The sequence below is a fragment of the Nyctibius grandis genome, chromosome 5 (assembly GCF_013368605.1).
Source record: "Nyctibius grandis isolate bNycGra1 chromosome 5, bNycGra1.pri, whole genome shotgun sequence".
In the NCBI taxonomy this organism is placed as follows: Eukaryota; Metazoa; Chordata; class Aves; order Nyctibiiformes; family Nyctibiidae; genus Nyctibius; species Nyctibius grandis.
The window spans coordinates 78,142,093-78,166,215 of NC_090662.1; the positions used below are offsets into that span (position 1 = coordinate 78,142,093).

At 36.6% G+C, this 24,123-nt stretch overlaps 1 protein-coding gene across 1 annotated transcript in view; it reads right to left on the reverse strand.

Annotated features, from left to right (window-relative positions):
* Positions 1–24,123, reverse strand: part of CCDC91 (coiled-coil domain containing 91) — a 160,425-nt gene that overhangs the window by 72,342 nt on the left and 63,960 nt on the right. The window contains 2 exon segments of the mRNA XM_068401709.1: positions 208–315; positions 14,950–15,027. Coding sequence (XP_068257810.1) covers positions 208–315; positions 14,950–15,027 — 186 coding nt within the window.

The following is a 24,123-nucleotide window of genomic DNA, read 5'->3' on the forward strand; positions in this document are numbered from 1 at the left end:
CGTTTAAATGTTATAAAACACCTTTGATCCCAACAAACGAAGAGTCATTATTTATTTTGCATTTTTAAATACTTGTGTTTACTGTCATGCTGAGGACACAAGGTGAAAGACTGATTACTTTCTTTGGTGATCATATATGTTAATATAACAGAAAAGAACTGAAACTAAAAGAAAATCATGAAGACTTTTGTATGTGCACATCCATACCTGAGCATTAAGAAGTTCTTCACATTTGTGAGAATGTTTTTCAATTGCTAGTATATACTGTTTTTCAATAGCTGCTTCTTGCTGTTGAACTGTAGATTGTAGCAATGCCTGCAAAAAGAAAGCACAGAATATGCAACAAAGATATAACTGGGATGTTTACTGGTAACTGCAGATTTACTAATACTTGTGCAAAACCAGAACGTGGAATGCTGTTATAAATTTGGAATGTGCAACTTTTAAAGTAACTTTCTATGTAACACTACCTTGTTTTCAGTGAGGACTAAAATTTTTTGGATCTCAGATTTCTTATATACCGTCTGCTTAAAAGAGAGCAGCACACAGAAGATAGAGAGGGAGAGTATTTCTGTTAAATATACTCAGTTTAGTGGGACCACACAAGAAGAGAAGCATATGAAAGCTGCTGAAAAAAAAAAAAAAGAAGCCAGACATATTTCCCTGGCTGACAAAACTCCACATCCTCTCGGCACAGTGTACGATCCCATGGGCCAAGCATGATCTTCACAACCACAAGTCAAGTAAAAGCACATGGAAATTCTGAGTAATTTAAAACATAAAAGAACGCCCCCCCAGGAAGTTCACACTCAAATGTGAAGCAGTGGAAGTCAAAAGTGTGGAAACTCAAAGTACCAAGACAGTAATAAAACATGATAAAATTAGGAACTCTGTGTGTGCATGCACATGTGTGTATTCACATGCACTTGACTGAACTCTGCAGAACTTCCAGCATCTGAATGCAAAAAGAGAAATAAAAAAAATTTAAGATATGTAAAAAAACAAATTAGCATTTGAGGAATTACACTCAGGCTTCCTTAAACAATGATGGTATTTTAACGCAGAACTTACTTAACTCATGCTATGCATGTCTTTTTCCTTAATATTATAAAATACTTATGTCACTTTCAAAATATTCATTGGGATATTTATACACAATGTAGCAAACTATTTTTAACTAAGAATCAATATATTGAAGTATTTGAAATTACTGTGTAAGTTAAAACAGACATAAGTTTTATAGAAAACAGACTTTTGGCTCAAATGCAAACAAAGAAAGAAAATCTCATCTTTCAAACAATCTTTATTTTAGAGATATATTTACTTTGTGGAACACAACACACACATTAAATACAACTTTGAATACTTTAAAAAAACACAAAAATGTATACAAATAAAACCTTCTGACAATTTTTGAACTATGCAGATTTTCCACTAATTAGCCTCTGATGCCAAAATCAGTGTTCTTCGGTAATGCTATAGTATGGTAGTAGTTTTCAGCACAGGTTCAGAAAGATTTAAAAGGTAAAAAATGGTGCTTGACATATGCTTTAATCAAAGTGTAAGAATACGTTTACTGGTGTTTGTAGGGGATTTAGCTAGTCATACGTTTACTTTCATAAAAGTCAGTTTCTTTCCAACTAAATTTAGTTCTTTTATTGACATAAATCACAATAACTTAACTCTCAAAGAAGTATAACTTCTGCATGTGAAACTTTATATGCTAAATCCTACTGTGTATAAACTAGAATTGCCACATATCACTGGCAAAAGTTATGTCTGTACTTTGGGATATGGGTTTTTTTTTTTTGCTTAAACTAATGTGACAAGAATTGTTTCATATTGGCCTGGTTTGGCCCAAACCAGGCCAATTAGTCTTAGAGAAACCAAGGTCACTGCTAAATTCCTCACTGCTTACGAGTAAAGAGCCGAAGAGGGGTCACACCTTGTCCTGGTTTGGCCCAAACCAGGCCGGTTGGTCTTGGAGAAACCGGGGTCACTGCTGGGTTCCTCACTGCTTGCGGGTGGGGAGCCGAGGGGGGGTCGCACCTGCAGGGGGGAGCGGGCGGGGCGGGTGGCCCAGGATTGACCAGCGAGGTATTCCATCCCATACACGTCGTTCTCACTTTCCTATTTGTCGCTGGCCTGCTGCCTCCTGGAGGTGGGGCCCAGGGGGGAGGGGCCCTCCTGTCTTCCACTGATTGGTACCAGCTTTGCCAGTTCTCCAGTTAAAAGCCTGCAGGTGTGATGGCAGGGGGAGCTACTGCATTTTCCCCTCTGGGGGGAGCAACTCTGCCTGAGGAGGATTTCCAAGCTCTCGATCTTGGTTTTGTATATATTTGATTATTTCTATTATTCTTATTATACTCTTTTTCATTACTATAGTTTACTAAAACTGTTTTAACTTTCCAACCCGTAAGTCTCTCTCCCTTTTCCCTTTCCTTTAGGGTGGGGGGGGAGAGGGTTAACAGAGAGCGTCTGCCACCGGGGTTAATAGCCGGCCCAGCTTTAAACCATGACACATATAACTGATGCAAAAGAAAAAAAAAAAACACACAAATTCTAATCTTAGGGAAAACAGTAACAGAATAGTCATTAAGTTGCAATGCCATTTCTCAGATATCTTCTTGCTCACGCCAAGGGTTGAGTCACTTTATGCACTTTACTATGCAAACTTAACTGGAGACAGTTAAACTCCTATTAAATGGTATAACGAACTTTCAGTTTTCAAGGTAGTAATTTTTATTCATTGGATGGCATGTAGAAGTTGTTAAATATTAAAATTTACTTTTAGTATTTTCTTTAAAAATACATAAAATTCCACATTCAGAAACAAAAGCCTTCCTTTTCTATCATACACACTACTAGTATAGTTTAAATAGTACCACAGAATTGATCCTGTATTTGACTATTCCACTAGTTGGCTGAGTAAAGAGACAGAGAGAAAAATCCCCTATGTGACACAGTACTTCAGAGAGAGCTTCCATGTTGTGCCGTAAAAAAATCTCCAGACAAAAATCTTTATTTTCTATGGAGAGATGCAGCAGATCAGCCAGTCAAACAGGCATTTAAAATACAGAATAAATTATTTATGCCAAGGCCCAAATCTTTTCAATTCACTTAAAAGAAGATGAGCTGTGTCACATAATACCCTGAAATAGCAATAACTTCTTACTATAAAAACAAGATTTCCCCTTTCAAGAGGAATCTGAAGATTCTCAGAACCTTATGGTTTTAAGATACTCTTACAATCAAAACAGAACGCTGAGCTCTAATTTTAAAGTGTAGAATGATTTCCTTCTCATGAGAAAATTTTTATGGTCAGGACTGATCATAATTGTCAGACAAGGCACTTTATAAAACAGAAAGTCTACTCTTCTGAAGTACGAACAGAAAAGTGTCATAGACAATTGGCACGACAAAAGAAATATATCTTGCCTTTTAAGTTAAGATTTTCGTTATTCTTCATTTAACATTGAAATCATGTCCCATATTTAATAAATTATCAGAAATAAGAAAATTTTTAAAATAAAGCCAAACTTGACAATTTCCTTTAGTTGTAATCTAACATGCAGTTGTTGCCTAGGACACTACTATGTTCATTACATATATCCTACACCTGCCTGGCTCCAGCTGACTATAAAAAGTAAATATGAAGATGTCATAAAACAATGTCTTTCCAAGACCGTAAAGACCAAAAAAAAGAAAAAAGAAAAGTCTGAGTTAAAAAATGAGGTAATTTTCTTCTGTTTGATCACAACCATCATTTAAGGTTTCTTGGTAGGGTAACTACAGCAGAGATGCATTCTATCCATACAAAGCTTTTGCAAATTTCAATATAATCAACTACTTAAATTACTAATTAAAAAACCTAATTTACTAATTAACTAATTTACTAAACTAAAACATATATTTAGCTATTTGATGATAGGCATCTCTAACTCTTATAGTTACATACTTCCTCCAGTACAATGACAGTAAGTCTTTTGACTAATTGCTATTCTGGCCAACTACTTATCACTGCTGAAACACCACTTTCTTCCTTAATTAATTACACAGTTATCCTGGTGGGCTGATGTTCCATAAATCTGTGGCCACTGACCTAATACCAAGCTGCCATTCAGGAAGCAGTCTCCTTTTAATAGCTCATTGAATCATTTCAAGTAAAGTTAGAGCAGAATATAGCCTATGGCATCTGATGCATGAAGTCAGAGGGTAGGATTTCAATATGGGTGCTCTTGGTAATCCATTTCTCCTTCTATATATTGTGCAATGAACTTCCTTGACACCGGGTGGCAGAGGTCATCCTGTACCAACAGCCAGTTTCAGGACTGTGATGGCAAGAGGCCCCAGTCTTGATGTGGATCTGTTTCTATACTCCTATCACATTTGTTGCCTCAGCCTACACTTGATATAGTCATAGAGGAAGTGGTGGGTTCAGATTTTCAGAATTTCTTTACATTTTTCAACTAGTCCCTCCTGCTCCTTGGCTTTTTTATTTTTTTCCTTCCTCAACACAACACACTTCACAAGCCCTAACCACATCTGCCTTTAACCAAAAGTGAGGTCGCCTTTTAGGTCTTTACTAGAGCCAAATAAACAGTCAAATTATTCAAGGAGTTACTAGATCTTCTTTTCCAACTTGTAATTTCCTTGGCTTTCAAAAATAATATGCCTCCCAAGCCCTTATGTAAGTTGTTGTATCAGGGAACAGTTTAAAGGACTGTGGTACCTTAGAGAAACAACTAGTTAAAAACGTTTGCTTAAAATTCAAATAAAAAGCCATGCATGAATATAAGAATGAACTGCAGCCATTACAGTGACTGCATAACCATAGTTATGATCGTAAGTACATAATCATTTGAACTGATGCTTTTCCACTAATCCAACAAAAACAGAATTTACAAGGCTTATGTATTAAATAGTCAAAGTATATTTAGGTATAATAAAATAAGAATAGTAACATCTTTCCTCTGACTCCTGAAAAGAAAACAAAAAATATACCACAGCTCCAAGTAATCAGACAAACATGTACACATCGCCTTTTAACATTTCCTTCTTCCCCGTATCTCATATTACACTTTTACCATTAGTAAACAGGACAAAAAAACATTAACTGAGAAAACCAAGAATCAATGTCTACACTGACATTGTTTTACTAGGTTTGGTTCAGTTATAATTCATTTTCAAGTTGGCATAATCTTCTTAGCTAATCAAAGCTAAAATTTGGTAAAGTTTTAAGCCTCAGACTTTAGTCTATAGCTGTTTGGCTTGTAGATCAGAAAAGGAAAATGATAGTAGAAAGTAGCACTGAGAAAGTTATTAAGGGAAGAAAAGGATGCCAAATTAACACATCTAGATTTAATTCCTCTAAAACCAGAATTACTTCCAAAAATTACACTGACTTAAGGTATTCACAGTGGGTTTTATTTGGTCAAGAAAAAACTGGGACAAGAATAAAATACCTCATATTTTAACAATTAATCTAGCTTGGTATCCTCAGTTTCAGTACAGGAACTTGAGATGACTCAAAGAAGTGACAAGAAACTATTAGACTCAGATATAGAATAGCAAACCTTTAGGTCCCTTTCCAAAAATCTATCAGGTATCAGATGGATTACAGTCTGATGTACAGTTGTATTTTCTTACTTTCAAAAACAAATGAAAGAAATCATTATATGCTCCTCTCATCTTCATCAGGACTAAAACCAGTGGAATTTAACCAAAAAGGAAAATTAGGAGTCTGCACTCTGCCTCAGTCTTGATTTTCCTTTCCCAGAGAACAGGGCAATGGCTCTTTAACCACTACAGACAAAGCCAATTCTTCTAAGTTCTAAAATTTCGAAGATCCATTGATTATAGTTCTTATTCTAATACCCGTATCTCTGGATTCCTGTTAGAAAAGTAGTCTTTACAATGCAAGGAATAACAAAATAAGAGCAGAATTGTAGAACATGCTAGAACCTTGTAGATCCTTGTGGGGGAGGGGGGATGGATCATATTCTGGTGTCTGTAAACTATATGGTTTAGTTGTATGACAAGGTAGTTTAAATGCTAGAATTCATCTGGGAGAAGTTCTATCTTCTACTTGCTATTATGCCACTTGGAAATAATTCGTATTCCCAATGCACATTATACTCCATCACCAAAAACTGTCTTATGTTTTCTGTTCATTGTTTCTGGAATACACATGAACAACTTTGGGGAGGTTTTTAAAGGGAAAGCTAAGGAGTAACATACATGCTCACATTTAACACTAACTACATACAGTGTGGCTGCTCCAAATGAATGCTCCAAGTAACAGGACTTGTAGGATGACAATGACAGCAAAGCAAGTCTTCATCTGAAGCTTAAACTGTCAGAAACGTTCCAAACCATTCCAGAAATACCGCTTCTTCCCTCTTTTCTCATCTCTCTCGTAAACCAAAAAAGCTATCAGAGAATTGATTGTATTTTTCCTTTACTAACCAAAAATGCCTGGTGGCTTCTGACAGAACAAAGAGAATGAAACCCCTTAAGAACAAGTTCTCTAAAGAGTCTTCATATCCATTTTAGTTTTATATATGATGGATTATAAAAAACACAGAAACCGTTATTTCCTCAAACCATTATCAAAACCTTCACACAGTTAAATGACAGTACAAAACATTTTTAAATTAGTTTGCAGGAAGATTAAAAGTGAATCCATCTTAATTTTCTAAACTGGAATTTTACCAAAACAAAATAAAACTTAACTAAGTAAATTAGTCCAAACCCCTGTTTGAGCTCAGATAAAGGGCTAAACTTAGCTTTAAGTTTCATATATTAGAATAATTTTGGAAGACCCTGAGTTGAAACTAGATCCAAACATCATAATAAGAACTTTATCCATAATCACCTTGAGGTGTCCTGAAGGGAATACACATCTTAATTACTCTATTATATGCTTTAGCAATGGTCATAGAATTAAGTAGTCCTGGAATGTAATTGACAGCACACTACATGTACTGTAGGAACACTAGAGAACTGCATCACTGCATACAGACTACAGACTGAAAAACTGTACTGTACCCAATCTGAGAAGAAAAGTTTGAAGATCAGAAAATACAAATGATTACAAAATTTTATCCTGTATTTCTACAGGTTGTGTTATGTATAGAGTACTAGATGCTTTCTAAAATTTGTCCTCATCCTTGGAAAGGCAAAAGCGCAATGATTAAGATTTTACCAAAACTTCAGCACAGACACTTCAGCCCATTTTAATACAAATCTATTTGCCCAGCCCTAGTGCATACTGTCTTAATTCTACTGGCAATGAATACCAGAGCTGCTTGCCCATAACAGGATTTATTGTATGGCCAAAAGCTAGAATTTATAAGAATCCTTCTTGAATTATATAGACAAAATATAGACCATTACCCCTAAATTCATCCCAAATTCCCTAACAGTAACAAAATTGCCAAATCTCCTTCTCTCAACTCCCTCTTTTTATAGGAGGAAAGCACTTGTCAGAAAAAACAAAGCAAGAGGAAAAACAGAGCAGAGTTTATTATTCCCTCTCATCTCTCCTGAAAAATGGTATAAAAGCAATTCCAATCCGTGCAAGAAACAAACTTTTCAGATGTGTAGCATTGTTTGAAAATGTTAAACCAACTCGCATGAAACATCATTATGAAACACGCATCATGATGTATAAGGCTGCTGCATTATGTTCTACAATGTTACTTAAAAGCACTGCACCAAAACCCTAAATTAATCCAAAAGAATATCCTCTGGCTTCTTTCCAGTGCTCAAGCACCGTTAACTTGCTTAAGTAACTAAGCACAAGCCAGTACATCAAACAGCTTCTTTACTTCAAAATTGCTGAGTCAGGATGGCCAAAACAAGTCATCTTTAAAAATAAAGTTACTTAGTGAAAAGTAAAGTTAACCATACTACTTCAAACACATGAACTATACTAAATAACAGCATTAATTTCAGCAATAGTACGTAAGAATTTCTATGCTTCATAGCATTAGACAATGATTCATCTAATTCAGCATCCTGGCTCCACCACTAAATAATTTCTACTACTTTATTTAAGGGCAAAATATAATTAACCAATTGCTGAATGATAAAACAGAGCAGATGACAAAAATCAAAATTCTGACCTGACCCTTGCAGAAGACACATTAACTCAATAAAATGTACTATTTGACTGGTTGTGTTATAACTCAGTTATTAGCTAGTACACATACTATATGAATAAAACCATTTAAAAGATTTTTGAAAAATGTTTTTTTTAACAGCATCCAACTCAGCCCCTTCAGCCCAAGATACTGCATATTTTCATGATCAGGCTGTTTTCAGGTGAGCCACCCTTTAAATGAAAATGAAACATGTCCATCTAGGTGCTAGGGAACAAAGGAGGTTTTTTGAACAAGTGAATATTAACCAAAACGAAAGCAATTAAACTTCCGCTTAGGTCAGAGGCAACTTGTAATTTACAATGAAGTAGGTTCTAAATGAAATAAAACAAAATGTTGACTTGAATTTCTTGAATTGTTTCCACTCATAGTCATGGCGTGCTAACAAAGCTTTAAACAGAGCTCGTGCTGTGAAATTTTACATATCAAGTTAAAAAGTTTTTCCTGTGGAAAATTCTTCTCACAAGTTATTCTTCACAAAAGGTCAACACATTCTGACATGCATCAGGGCATGAAGCTTCATGGTTTCACTAACCACTGTCCTGTTTACAGTGTGAACTGAATTTTAGTCAGGTGTTTCAAAGACATAACATAAAAGACATTTGAATCAAACACAAGAATAGGGCAACGTGTTTTTTGTAAAGTGGTATAACAACTTCAGTTTCATTTTCAGCTGCTTTTGGTATACCAGTAATAATCAACAACTTACAGTTTGAATACTATGTGCCGTTTATCTAGATATCTCAGGTTTACTGGTACGTGAGTTTAAATGATTTATCTTCCACAAAACACTGTTCTCCCAGACTCCTGCCAGAAACAAACTGCAAACACTCCTAATCAAACCTTTCAATTATTATAATATTTAACACCATATTTATTGTTCTATAGTCAGAATCACATATAAAAAGTCATCCTTACTAAAAAGGGAGGGAGAGATATCTTGTAATTTTTACAATTACTTTTAAAATATCAAGATGCTTTAATCAATAATAAAATATTTTTATAGCCAGATCTTCAGAAGATTGCGACTTGATTGTACCTTGCTTTTATCAGAATTCTGTACAAAGATTTTTATAGTAGCATCATTGTTGTACATTAGTACTCCTACGCTATAAAAAGGACAAGGAATCTCTCCTTTTCTAGCCATCAGCTCTTTATGACAAAAACCAATATTGTATTATATTCAAGGCCCACTTGAATTCTAGTGCAACTTACACATGGACAAGTATAGAAGTTGGAAGTGAAATACAAGCCCTTGCAACAACTTTTGAATGTATCCTTTTATTCATGTGTCAGGCCTTTCTGAGCCAGTATGTCATCTTGGAAACTTAATAAACTAAGCTGGTGTTTTAAAGAGCTGAGAACTGGCCACATTTCAAGAGTTGTCCCTCCTCACTAGGGATAAACGATGTCTAAAAAAAGATATCCTGATTCTAGATTAACTTCTTTTGTAATGAAATCTTTTAAATTTTCCTTTGTTTATTAGAGGGTAACCTTTCAGTTCAGAGGTCTATTATTGACACAAATATTTTTGAAAGACAATCTGATGGACCTCACATATCCCGTTCTTTGCAAATCTGCCTGTTCTTACACTCTGGAAAGCTGAAAAAAAACAACCATCAAACAATGAAAACTGATAGACAAAACTCACTGTAGGAAGGGCTGGAAAGGGCTTTGCATCTTGAAGTTAATTTCCATAGAAGGAAACACACATCTGGTTCATGCAAGCTGTCTTTTAGAAGACTAACAATCACATAAAATAATCCAAGTAAATAAATATCATCAAATAAATACACCTGCCTGTAACCTCATATTCTTTAAAGCTTACATTAGAGGATATTTTATATGGTGAGAAATACGAACAAAACAGATTAAAAATCTTAACTCGTCTGTTTACAGAACTATGACAACTTCAGAAGAAAAGCTTGATTAAACAAGCAGAGGAAAAACCCTTATGTTGCTTGTGGTAAATATCTGAAAATGTGACATGATTCCACAAGCATAATTTCCAAGATCTACATTTACTTTTCTTTACTGTAGTTAATTACCAGGGATAAAAGTTTAAAAAAAATAATGACATGAAAGACAAAAATTAAACAAAATTAGGTAAACATGAGAAGGGGAAACTTGGCCTACACAGAATGCTAAGTTCATTTTTAATTTGTTTTCCCATGTTTTTTAATACAAGTTTAGTGACTGTGTTGTAGATGGTTTATTTGCTGAAAGGAAGATAAGAATGTGAGATGCTTAACAATGGCCAAGGTTTTTGAGGGTTTGTGCTACAATGTGTCTAATGGTCTCTGTTAATGACTTTCCCAGCACATTTAGCAAGCTAGTATTCCAAAGACAACTGCAATAATTCTAAAGGCTTTGGTATATTCAGGCCCTTGAAATTAGATCATTCAGTATTTGACTGCTTGTGTAAGCTCCATTTTCGAAACTGTTGCCATATTAAAAAGGACCAGTCACTACAAGGGTAGGAATTGAGAGGGTTTGGTCTTAAACTTGAGTGCCTGGTCTGCCCAGGGATAACATCCTAATGAAAGATCAATGTGGAGAAATATTGTTCCTTTTACAACAAATAATTCCCCAAAATACAGGAGAGTGATTATCGGAACACATAACCCATTTTCAAGCACAGAAAGATACAACAACAAAAAAAAGAGTCTTGCTGCAGTAAGTCTGCAAGGAGTAATAATTAGCTCTAAATGCAAGAAAAATGTGAGATTTTGGTTACTAAATTGGCAACCTTGTAGACAGAAGTGAAAAAATGGCAACTCTTTTCCTTTGTATGCCAAAAGAAAGGCGCTTCCACAAAATCTACTACCAGAAAGGTTTATCTATGCCAGGAATACAGAAAAGGCAAGTAGTCAACTCTTTTCCATTGCTGTTCAACCCAGACTTTCAATATCTAATTTAGAGGATTTGGGGCTTGAGGGATTCTGAGGATTATTTTCTGGGGCTAATGATAAATGGTTCATATTTTTACATAGCTATCCATAAACAAGCAATGTTGGACATTACATTCACTCATGCTACAGCTCTTCTTGGAGTGGCATTACAAAATTATAATTGGCTGCTATCAGAGAGGATTAGTCATAATTCCAACAGTGATGACTGCAACAGAACCTAATTTGGGCCATAAGCAAGCACTTGATTGGAATAATCTGTATCAGTTCATTCATTAAAACCCAAGAAACGCAAAACAGGACTGAATTAATCGTAAGAAAGATTTTCCTTCCTATGCCTTTTAAACAATGCATTAGACTTGCTTACGTGAATTTCCAGACTCAAGGTAATTTGGGGATTAATTAGGTAGCACTTACAAAATCTACTGAAAATGGAAATCGCTTCTGCATATAAATTATATGTATTAGTGTAGCACAGTCTTAAATCCTAAAGACAACATATTTCAGCACAAAATTAAGCATGGCTAATCATACGTGAATTAAGAGAGTCAATGAATTCCACAATTCTGTATTTCACTAAAAGGACTAATCAGATTTACTTTACATTCTTAAACAAATGCTGTATGTAGGACTCCTTATTTGGTTAACCGACTACTAACTGCCAACATGTCTGATAAATACAATAAATTCCTGAAGACATGAAAAAAGTCCCCAAGATGTAAAATATTACTTTTATAATTACAAAACCACATTTGACTCATTTACTTAAGAAAAAAAAAAATCTTAACCCTGTTCCATACTAAAATATTAAACATGAATTAACATTTTAAAAGAATCCAAGAGTATTTTCTCAAACAAAGCTACAGAACAGTTTTTGCCTTCACTGAATTCTCTGATGATTCGGTTATTCCCTTTTTTTTTAAGCACATAGTAAAGGGTTACTAAAAAGGTATTTACTCTATAAACAAACAACCAAAATAAGCTTGATTTTTTTTAAACCTAACAAACTATTTTGATTTTTCCTTCTACCCTGAAGAATAACTCACTGCACGTTTGCAGACAAGGTTAGTTGCAGTATTTTACTCGGAGGCTAGCATATCTGATGTTATTTTTCCTCACAGTAGTGTGATCTCACTGACCAAAATATGGCAACTAACCAACCACATGAAGCAACAGGAAGACCTGTATGAAGAATATTCATGCCATGGTTCCCTGGTATTAAAGAATGTCTTTAGATAACTTGAATATAAACAGTCTACAAGAAATAATATGCTAAATAAAAACATTGCTTAGAATCACAGTATTCAATTAAATCCCTAATATTTTCTGCCAAATCATAGAAACTGATAAACATAAATCTTCTTTTCCAGATGGCACATCAGATCTTCCCAGCTGCTGTTGACTGGTAAAACAGTTTTCAAAAATCAATATGGCACATGAGTACATTCCTTTACCCAACTATACATGAAGAAATTATTCCTCAAAAGTGACAATATCATCCATGCAAAACTCTCCTTTAGCTCACACAAAGGCATTAAAATGGTGAAAAATTATATCTAGAAAAACATACAGAACTTTCATTCAATACTATAAAATTGTTGCATTTCACAATTTGTTTATATTTTCAGAAATAAAAAGGAGGAAACCTAAGTACAGCAATTACTAATAGCTCACTGGGGTTTTTGAAATATAAGTTCACACAGAAACAGCCAGATAATTTTATACACATCTAGCACAAAACAGAAATGAAAAATGCCGATATGCAATATGTTCAATGGCCCATCCAAAGTGGGACAGTCCAAAGAAAATTCCCATTCAAGAACTTCTATTGCAAAGTGGTCCCCAAAGAAGTAAGGGAAAAGAAATGCAATAACTCTCCTCCAGAACTGAGGGAGGTATGGAGAAAGGGGACATCACCAGTGGCCATTCTTAACTTTTCTCATGAATGGAAACTTTTGAAACTTTTTTCTGGATAGGTTCCCTTTAGATGAAATTAGTATGAGTTGTATTGACAGAGAAAGACATATGTCTGCACAAAGTTCAATTTCAATATTAGCTAAAACAGTACTAACAGTTATTAGCAAAATTACTAAAAGGCTTTCTTATATAATAAGAATGAGTTGCTGCAAACATGTATGATGACTAGAATTACTTTATACTTTTCTGCAGCCTGCGACATGGGCTGCCTTCAAGCAGAGGATTCTAAAAGCATGATCAGGTCCCCTACAGAGTCGTGCTCTCTCAGACTTGGAACTTGGTAGGCCTACCTTACACGTGAGGAACAGAGTCTCCAAGCCTCATAGAAACAAATTAAAAAAAAAAAAAGTTTTGCATAACGTTAGGATCCCAAATTTTGCAGCAGACTTGGGAATCTGGCACAGATAGCTCTGCTGGAGCTACAGACCCTGACACCACCAGAAAGAAACATACATTGCAATTAAGTTTTGGGTATTTGCTGAAAACAAACCAACCAACCTGCCTACCCTCCCTAACAAAGTATTGCAGGCTTCTTGACCAGCAGGTCCTAGATTCAAGCTTTCAGCTTATTATCTGAATCACAAGATCCAACCTCAATCCTATCCTTTTCACCTTGACAGTTCCACTCCAACCCTAACTAACGTTGGGGAATTTTTATCATACCCCTTGAGGTAAATTAAATATGTTTGTGCTTAAACATAAAAAGATTTAATGAATAATGGATTGGACAGTCCTACCTCCACAAGCAGCTCCACAAAGAGTGTGCAAAGACGTAACATGAGACAATTCCTTATACACACTTGCACCAGCACTGATCATGTGAGCATCGGCATGGGGAACCTTAGCCCAGTGTTCAGTGCATCCCCCAGGATCAGTGCTGTTTACCAGAAGTGGCCCCTGAGCACTCACATTCCAGGATGGATTGCTACGTGACAATCCTGTGCCATTTCTTATCTCATTACCAAGGGAAACCTCACTCCCTTATTACGTGGAGTCCTTATGTCTCTGGCATCCCTGCTTCCAGCAAGTTTAAACCATTCTGCAGTTGGGCCTTCTTGCCCTTCATGCCAGATCATTCCTTGGTCATGAACCACCATTGCTGAACAGTTATAATTTGAATTTCCCCTTGACTAACGACATTGTCACATTTGTGTTCCCAGGTCACAGTTGCCTACCAGGTCTCATGTCTCCCTTCTCATTCTCAAAAACATCCTTCTTTTCTATTTCCCATTATCAGGGTTTTTTCCCCCCATCAGGTCTTCTTTACCTCTTTAAGTCTAATTAGAATTCTCAGCTTTACCTACTCCTTCTCCTAACTTGATTCAGTTTTTGTTCTCTGTGCATTTCTTTCTAGAAAGTTTCTGTAACAGTACAGAAGACACAGATTTATCCTGCATGGTAACATCCAGTTCTTTCATCTTACCAGCTGAGAGGAACTAGGAACAACATGAGAGAATAATTACGTATTCGGCCTTATTTCATCCTTAACTCCTCTTAGTGCTGTGTATATAAAAACCTGCTGAGTAGTTCTGAGGCTGCTTTCCTGCAAGTGCAGTTTGTTGAGACTGAGATCCAAAATGTGGACATGTGATAAATAGTCAAACCCAAAGTTTACCACAACTGACTGAGCATTTTTGGTTTGTTCTGGTTTTAAGTTTCATTACTGAAAATGGCTAACGTACTTTATCTTTCCCAAAGTGCAGAGTGAGGAAACAGGTCATGCAATATTTCAGGCCAAATAGACTAAATTGGAAGCAACAGAAAAGACAGTCTTAAAGTGAAAGAGGTTAAGCAACCAGAAAAAGCAGTACTAAAGAAGACTGCTTGTAGTGCATACTTATTATATACTATAACAATAATATTATTTGAAAATTGTGTTATCTTGGCAACTCATTTACCTTGAATTCTTCAACAATAATAGTCAAGGCTTCGTGTCCAGCTTTTCTCATGTCTTCTAACTCCTGCTTATGCTTTTCCTGGTCAAAAACATGGAAAGATTATAATACAACATAGGCATCCGACATAACAATTTTAATTATGACAGCAAAGACCAATTATTTTCCTCAGTTTTGGTATCTTTCATGAAGAAATGCACAGATCTTATAGAATCATAGAATGGTTTGGGTTGGAAGGGACCTTAAAGATCATCTAGTTCCAACCCCCCTGCCACAGACAGGGACACCTTTCCACTAGACCAGGTTGCTCAAAGCCCCATCCGACCTGGCCTTGAACACTGCCAGGGAGGGGCATCCACAGCTTCTCTGGACAACTTGTTCCAGCGTCTCACCACCCTCACAGTAAAGAATTTCTTCATAATATCTAATCTAAATCTACCCTCTTTCATCTTGGCTATTTAGATATTATACATAACCTCAATTCAAGTTGGTCCTAGTATTAAACTTATTTTTCTTTATTTCTGAATTTTACTTTATTAGTCCCCAGATAATTCTAAATGGCTCTCCACATTTTTTTTTTTATTTTCTTTGTTGCTCTGATTTTTCTGGTTTCTTGGTATATCTGTGGAGGGCAGGACTTCCAAATCACTCTTAGCAAATGTTATTTACTGCCTATATTAATAAAAATGTTGAAATAGACCAGTATCAGATTCAGCTTCCTCAGAAGAGCACACCCTTCTCATACTCGTTACATAGCTCCTTTTTTATCTTTTATTAATTCTTAAGGTTCCCAGGAAAGTGTTCTTGCATAAGACATCTTGAATACAGTTTTCAAATAAAGCTCTACTGTTTACTTTTTATTTTATTCATGGTATTATGTAAAAATAACATAGAGAAGAGCATTCGCATTTTTTTGCCTTTACATAAAAATGCTTGTCTGTGGTTCGCTGAGTCTGCAATGTGAACAACTCATTAGATTCTCATCAGCATTCCACACTTATCAATGAGCAGCACCACTTTTTCAAATCACCAGCTACTAAAAAAATTAAAAAGTTTCCCTTCTCCCTCATTCTTTGCTTCCGGGATCTCTTCTTAAACCAACTAGCAGAGCAGGTTATAGGTGCTTTAAATCACCTTGGAAAACTGGTGCAGAAAGCAGAAAGACATTCATCACAAACCTTACCTTGCAGCGATTACAGGGCAAAACCATACACAACTTACACTACATATTTATTGCTTTTTGGATGAATTCAAGTTGAAATTACTTAATACAATTCCATGTTTTCTAAGATCTGTATGTTTGAAATAAGCAAAACCTAGTGTCTAACAAAGCATGTTCAATTTTATTATGAAAGGCCATATAACACCATTAAAAAGAAATTAATCGGTCTGTAACTCTATATTTGATTAGAGGTTTCTGCTCTGCCATTCAGTTTCTTTCTCCTGAAAGGTCCATCTTAGCAAAAAGTTTGAAATTATAGCTATACAAACTTCTTATCATTGGCCCAAATATGAGACATTCAGATTCTCTTGAATAGAACTGTTTTGTTTGTGAAGACCTGCAAGAGCAACTGATATGAAGCAGAAGAATTGAAGATGGAAATATTATGAAGTGTGAATAAACTACTACATCAGATCATAATGCACAACATCTGAGTACATCAGTTTAATCACATTGTGATGCACAGGTATCACTGACACCACAAACTAGTCAAACCCGGATGTTATATATGTAAAAAAAAAAAGTGCTGATCTAGAAATATTTTTACAGTACAAAACTATAGTATTGGCATGAGGGGGAAAAATGTGATCCAGTGCTTAACTCCAAAATTTCACAAATCATTAACAAAAACATTCCCTGTGAAAAGTGAACATGGAGGGGGCGGGGGGGGGGGGGGGGGGGGGGGGGGTGCGCAGGGAGTGGAATGAGAAAAATGTAATTACTATAGTAGCATATCCTGGATTTACAAATATGAAAAAAGAATTATATAGAAAGGGGAAGTTAATGGTCATTAATTATTCTAGCTGAAAAAAAACTTTTGAGAAAAGCCTTTACATGAGAAAAGTTAAAACAGTAAGATTTCCATCTAAGATATGTCAGGACTACCCTGAACACAACAATGAGACATAGTGGATCAAGTGTGTTGACCAAGGAAGTGACATTTCATTCTGGTAACAAGTACAGTGCCTCTCACTAGCATTACGAGGTCAATCAAGACACAAAGCAAAAAATGCAGTTTGTCCTCTTACAAGAAATCTCTCAAGTTTTTCAGAATTAGTAACTTGTTCAAAGTCATATACTAAATGTGAACTGGTAACACAAGATGAAGCATTAACACTAAGGTATAACTACCAACATGAAGATTCCGTTCAACACATTTTAGAGCACTTACTTTCTTAAAATTCTTAAAGTAAAAGAAAAGAGTCATTAGTAAAGAACTAATAGTGAGGCATCAGTTTTGTTTGGGTCAGTCTAGCAATCAATTTCTACAACAGAGGTAGAAGAAAGAATGAAAGGGCATTATTACAAGCACACAGATGAAAAGTTTAAGGTCACATTGCAATGCTCCCTCCAAGTAAGGGCTTCATCCAGTCTGATGAACCCTACACTGTCTTTTTTTCTGTGTCTATTTGCAAGATTTTTCAGCTAAGACAGCAGGCCTGTAAGTTTATTTCCTTTAACTGTAAGGGTGGCTATGAACACAACAGAAACATTTCAAGAACAGCAGCATAGTCATTTGATAAACAATGGTCATGCCAGTTCTCACAAAATCCTCAATAAAATGTGTACTTTCCATAGGAAAATGAGCTTAATTAATTGACATAACTACTTTTAGAATTATTATTCTGCTTGTAAGAAAGGAAAGGAAAGCCCTACAAAGAGTTCTGAATGGTACAGACCTGAAATTAAAATATAATATTCAGATTTCCTATCAAAGAAGAATTTTGTGCTTTCTGGCTCTTGTAGAATTCCCCTGCATGGTTTGCGTGACTTCAGGGAGGTTTTTAAAGAACATAGTTGTTCTCTTCCTTTATTTAATGAATGCTTTTAAGAAAGGAATCAAACATGACTTGAGAAGTTTGAAATTTACGTAAAATCATCTTCAGAGGACTTTCACCCACTCCCCTTGTGCCTTGTGACAGACAGAATCTCCACATCAGAACACTGACAGTAATTAACATAAACTTGAAGACAGAGGGGTTTATTTTATTTTGTGATCAAAATCTTGACTATCATTCCAGAGAGCATGAGGCTTTCTATGTAGGCACAGTACGAAAGTAACAGGCAATTCATTGCTCAGTGGTTATCAATGTTTCAATTTTTTCCAGTTTGTGACTCTTATATGAGGAAACATATCATTGCAAAAAATTTATGCATGAGAATACATGCTTTAATGCTACCAAATATATGTGCCTTCAGAAATATATTAAATAAAACTTGAATGATAAGGATGAGAAAATGGGATCAAACTTTGAAAGTTTTCCTACAATTTAAATCCAAGTGACTCCAGACTCTCTCTTTCTTTTGTTAGGCCCCTGTGAATCAAACTTCTGTAGAGGTAAATAGATCCAAATGTCTGGTGAGTTTCTGAGAGGTGCAGTTCCCAAGGATGCCACTGGGCAGAGAAGGCTTCTGAAGCAGCTGTGACAGCAGGAAAGGTTTCTGACCACCTGCCATCCAGCTGCTTGTCACTGCCTGCCAATTGCATTAGCCACTTTTTAGATAATTTAGCTGAATTGCTTCCTAAATCATTTCAGTTTAAGTGAACCATTGTTCACATAACAGTTTAAACAGGGTTCTTTGTTAGCATCCAACATTTCAACAGAAACGCAGGGCATGTGTGCACACTGGGAAGCGTAAGGGTAACACCTCTCAGAGTACTATGTAAGATCCGGGATAAGAGGATTTGTGATATCTGATGGGGGAAGAAGGGAGAGTAAAGACCTCAAACTTATTTTATTTCATTATATTTACTTACCCTTAAGTTGATATATTTTTCTACTAACTTTTTAAGAGGCAGACTGTCTTGAATTGTTGGGAAAAGTACATGTCACTCACAGACTCCGCACAGATTCCTACTAACCTTCCACTCTGGCATGCCTGCACATGTCACACATATCATAACGGCAATAAGTGAAAGCACATACAAGAAGGGAAGAAAAGGTACTCGCTGTCTCACTTTCTTCTCATCTAATTCAAAGCAACTGCAATTCTCCTCATTGTCAAAAGTGGATGCTTAGAAAAATTATTTTGTGTCAGTGCTCTCAACACGTATCAAAAACAGCATCAAAAAAGGACTTGACACTGCAAATTAGAGACATCAAACACAGCCACCTGAAAAGGAAGCAAATGGCTACATATCAAAGTATCTTTTGGTAACAATCAGCCCACAACAGTAAACACCATAATAATTTCAGAATCCCAGTTCTATAGTGTCCACAACTAAGACCAAAAAACTCCAAAGTTTTTAAAATAACTGAAGAAATTGATTTATATCATACCTATTGAATTTATGATATTTTCTCCACAGGTATTTTTTTCCCCACTGATTTTTCTCTTGTGATCAGAGTAAAAGACATTTAATTTAATTCTTCCTCTTTTTTTTATTAGGTTATCAATAAACGCAATTTATAACATTAGAAAAAGATCAGAGCAGTAATACACAGATGAAGCAAAAGCCAGTACTGAAAAGAAGCACTATGAGATCACATATGTGGGGAAAAAATGACAGAAGAAAAAAAATCAATTCAGGAAAAGATTCCAAATTTTTTGCTCACTTTCACTAATAATCAAATATGATCCATAAAATAAAATCCTGTATTTTGGGGTCAATTGATATTATGTGCTTTTTACATTTTACATCACTTATTCATCAACCTTGTTTAAAAAAGAAATCAGGAAGAACATGCCAATAAAATGGTAAGTTAACACAAAGCACCCACGTTTTAACTGTACAAATACTTCAGTAACACCTGTTAATAGTCTTATACTACTATATATAAGGTGCAAGCCAGTTATCTGAGTTGATGCTGACTGCCTATCCTCTGTATGGTATCTGCAGAATTAGCTGCAAGTCTGAGCCAACATCTTAGAAAGTGATGTACTCTCTCCCCTCCTAATTTCTGTCATAACGTGAAAAGGCAAGCTGTAGTTCCCTGCAGGCAACTAAACTAGAAGACAAATTTCAAATTCACCTTACACAGTTTTGCTGTATACAATTAAATCATAGAATCTTCACCATTATCATTAATCATTAAGACTCTTCATATTAGACTCAATTCCTCCATTACATCAAGATTTTCCTCTCCACAAAAATTATCAGCTCTTTTTTTTCTTTCAAAGTATCATTTTAAAAAATAATAAGTAACATTTAGTATCATAATGATTCTGATAAGAAACTGGTAACTTCTCATTTGAAGATACACACTTCTTCCCATTTGAAGGTACACATTTCTTCCCATTCACCCACGTATAGAGAAAAAATAATAATACTGAATACAACAGAAAATAAATCACTGAAAAATTGAGTTAAACATGATGAGAATCAGTCCATAACGGCTAATTAATATACTCATTAGAGTGTGCTATTATATATAAGATTCATCACTATTTCTGTTCATGTGAAATCATATGAGCTCTCCAGAACTAAGACACAGGACTGCCTCCAGGTCTATTGCAAAGCAAGCATTTTGACTTTGGTCATATCATCAATATCCTAGTGAAAGATACAGCTGAGAATCTAAAGATAAGGACAAACATTTTTACAGGAAGGAAGGAAAGATTCCAGATTTCCCTATATAACCAAAAGAACATGCAGTATGCACAACCTTAAGCTCACCATAGGAGCCAAGGAGATATTATCATTTATTTTATACAAGTAAATATCATTGCTACCTGGAGCATACAACAATAGAAGACTGAAGTGAATAATGAAGTGAGGTAGCGAACCAGCTTTCATGAACAACTTCCTAATATAGTGGTGAGGACATTAGCTGGTGAGTTAGAACTGAGCTAAGCCAGAGCTGAGCAAGAGCGGACCAGTCTGCTGCGAGACATTATGATTGATTAAATGTGAAAAACTATGTAAAGGAAATAGTATGGAAGAGCCTGTACATGCCCAAAACTGAAACGTAATTATACTTCCTACACCACATGTAACAATTCTTCAAGTATTTGCATCGTATAACACGGATCTCTACCTTGTCACATTTAATACATTTATACTATGTTAAGAACAACTACAGTTTGTATCTGCTCATTTATTCTACAGGATGTAAATACAGAGACTTTCCACAGAGGACATTAAACACGAAAAACAAGAGCTAGCTCACATGCAGAACAATCTGTTAAATAATACTAAGTGTTCTTACTATTAATATTTATTTTGCTATCAAAACTGCATGATATGGTAAATAGCACAGTACATTTGGCTCAGGAAGCTTTCTCTGACTGCCTTCAGGTTTCTAAAACATTATATAGATAGTTAGTTCTTTGGGATAGAGCTACAACTGTGCCAGGGCATCTTATGCCACTGATGCTTTCCTGCTTCCCCACATAAGCTAAATGATGGGACATAATAAGAGAAAGCAAAAAAGAAGGAGCAAACAGGAGAACAATCACAGGGAAGCTGACAAAAAAGAATGCTCCCATTAAACAACATGGTAAGCATGAAAGGAATGTTTATCTTCATGAGGACATTCTCATGTCTTTTATCTCTAAATTGAATTCCACCACTGTTCATAAAGAACAAAACATTAACTTGGAAGGGGTTGCCAGCTGTCATCAATAGCTACTGATACTGAGGTATAATACCCAACACAATTTTATATACTACCTATATTTATAAATACATTACTATTTATGTAGTACTCTACTATAGTATACTATATTACTATATATAAATATGTGTGAAAAACTACACAAGGAGAGTTTTCCTTCTTTCTCTAGATAGGAAACTGACCTGCAGACTGCAAAGGGACAAAAAAAGACTGCAGAAGATTAGGTTAACCCAACGAGTAGGAAGTCAAGCAAAACTGCCAGGAGGCCTGCATGGATGACGAAGGAGCTCCTGGCAAAACTCAAAAACAAACAGAAAGCACACACATACACAGTTTGGAATCAAGGATGTGTAACCTGGGAGGAATACAGAGACATTGTCTGAGAATGCAGGGATGAGATTCGGAAGCCAAAGCCCAGCTGGAACTGAACCTGGCAAGGGATGTCAAAGACAAGAAGATGGGCTTTTATAAGTAGAGATGACAAAAGAAAGGCTAGGGAAAATGGGGGCCAACTGCTGAAGGAGACGGTAGACCTGGTCACACAGGACATGGAAAAGGCTGAGGTACTGAATGCCTTTACTAGCAGGACCAGCCTTCAGAAATCCCAGAGACCAGGGTAAAGCCTGGAGCAAGAACGACTTGCCCTTAGATCAGGTCAGGAAATACTTAAGCAAACTGGACATAATTAAGTCCTTGAGGCCTGATGGGATGCACCCACAAGGGCTGAGGGAGCTGGCTGATGTCATTGCGAGGCCCCTCTCAACACTCTTAAACTGATCACGGCAACTGGGAGAAGTGCCTGAGGACTGGAGGTAAAAAAAATGTCATTCCTATCTTCAAAAAGGGCAGGAAGAAAGACCCAAGGAATTACAGGACAGTCAGCCTCACCTCAATGCCTGGGAAGGTGATGGAGTAGCTAATCTTGGAAATCATCTCCAGGCACAGGAAGGACAAGAAAGTCACCAGGAGTAGTCAGCATGGCTTCACCATGGAAAAGTCATGCTTGACCAACTTGACCACCTTCTGTGGTGAAACGACTAGCTTGGTATATGAGAGGAGAGCAGCGGACAGTCTACCTAAACTCCAGTAAGGCCTTGGACACCGTTTCCCTTAAGATCCTCATAGAGAAGCTGTTGACTGTGTGGGCTGGATAAGCAGAAAGCGAGGTGGATTGAAAACTGGTTGAACCGCCAGGCCCGGAAGGTGACAATCAGTGACATGAGGTCTATAGCTGGAAGACAGAAACTAGTGATGTACTGCAGGGGTAAATGCTATGTCTGATCCTGTTTAATAGCTGCATTAATGATCTGGATGATGGGGCAGAGTGTACCCTCAACAAATCTGCAGATGACACAAAAGTGTGAGGAATGGGCTGATATGCCAGAGGGTCAAGCTGCCATCCAGAGAGACTCGGCAGGCTGAAGAAACTGCCTGGCAGGAACCTCGTGAAGTTCAACAAGGGGAAATACAAAGAACAACCCCATGCACCAGTATATGCTAGGGGCCACCCACCTAGAAAGCAGCTTTGCAGAAAAGTACCTGAGGGGTCTCAGTGGACAAGAAGTTGAACATGAGCCAGCAATGTGCCTTCACCACAAATGAGTCCAATGGTATCCTAGGCAGCATTAAGCAAAGTATTCCACCCAGGTCAAGGGAGGCCTCCTCCCCCTCTACTCAGCAGTGGTGAGGCCACACCCAGAGTACTGTGTCAAGCTCTGGGCTCCCCAGTACAAAAAACACATGGACATACTGGAGAGAGTCCAACAAATGGTCACAAGGATGATGATGGGACTGGAGTATCTTTCACATGAGGAGAGTGTCAGAGAGTTGTGACTGTCTAGCCTGGAGAGAGAAGGCTCAGAGGGAATCTTATCAATATATATAAATACCTGAAGGGAGGGTGCAAAGAAAACAGAGCCAGGCTCTCTTCAGTGGTGCAAATGACAGGACAAGAGGCAATGGGTACAAACTGAACACAGGAGGCTCCATCTGAACATCAGGAAACATTATTTTACTGTAAGGGTGATCAAGCACTGCCACAGGTTGCCTGGAGACATGGTGGAGTCTCCCTTCTTGGAGATATTCAAAAGCTGTCTGGACACGATCCTGGGCAACTGGCTCTAGGTAGCCCTGCTCGAGCAGGGGGACTGAAGTAGATGACCTCCAGAGGTTGCTTCCAACCTCAACCATTCTGTGAACCACAATCATATTTACCAAGCCCTAATCTACTAGGTATTAATCATGAGGCTACTTGTTTTTCCTCATAACTTTTCCACAGAAAGTAGTAAAAAGAACTTGCTCTGGTATTACAAAGCAAACAACAGTGGAGTGCTGCATATTTATGGACCTATCACAGGTGAACTCTTCCAAAGGACCCATGCCTCCAGTTCAGGACAG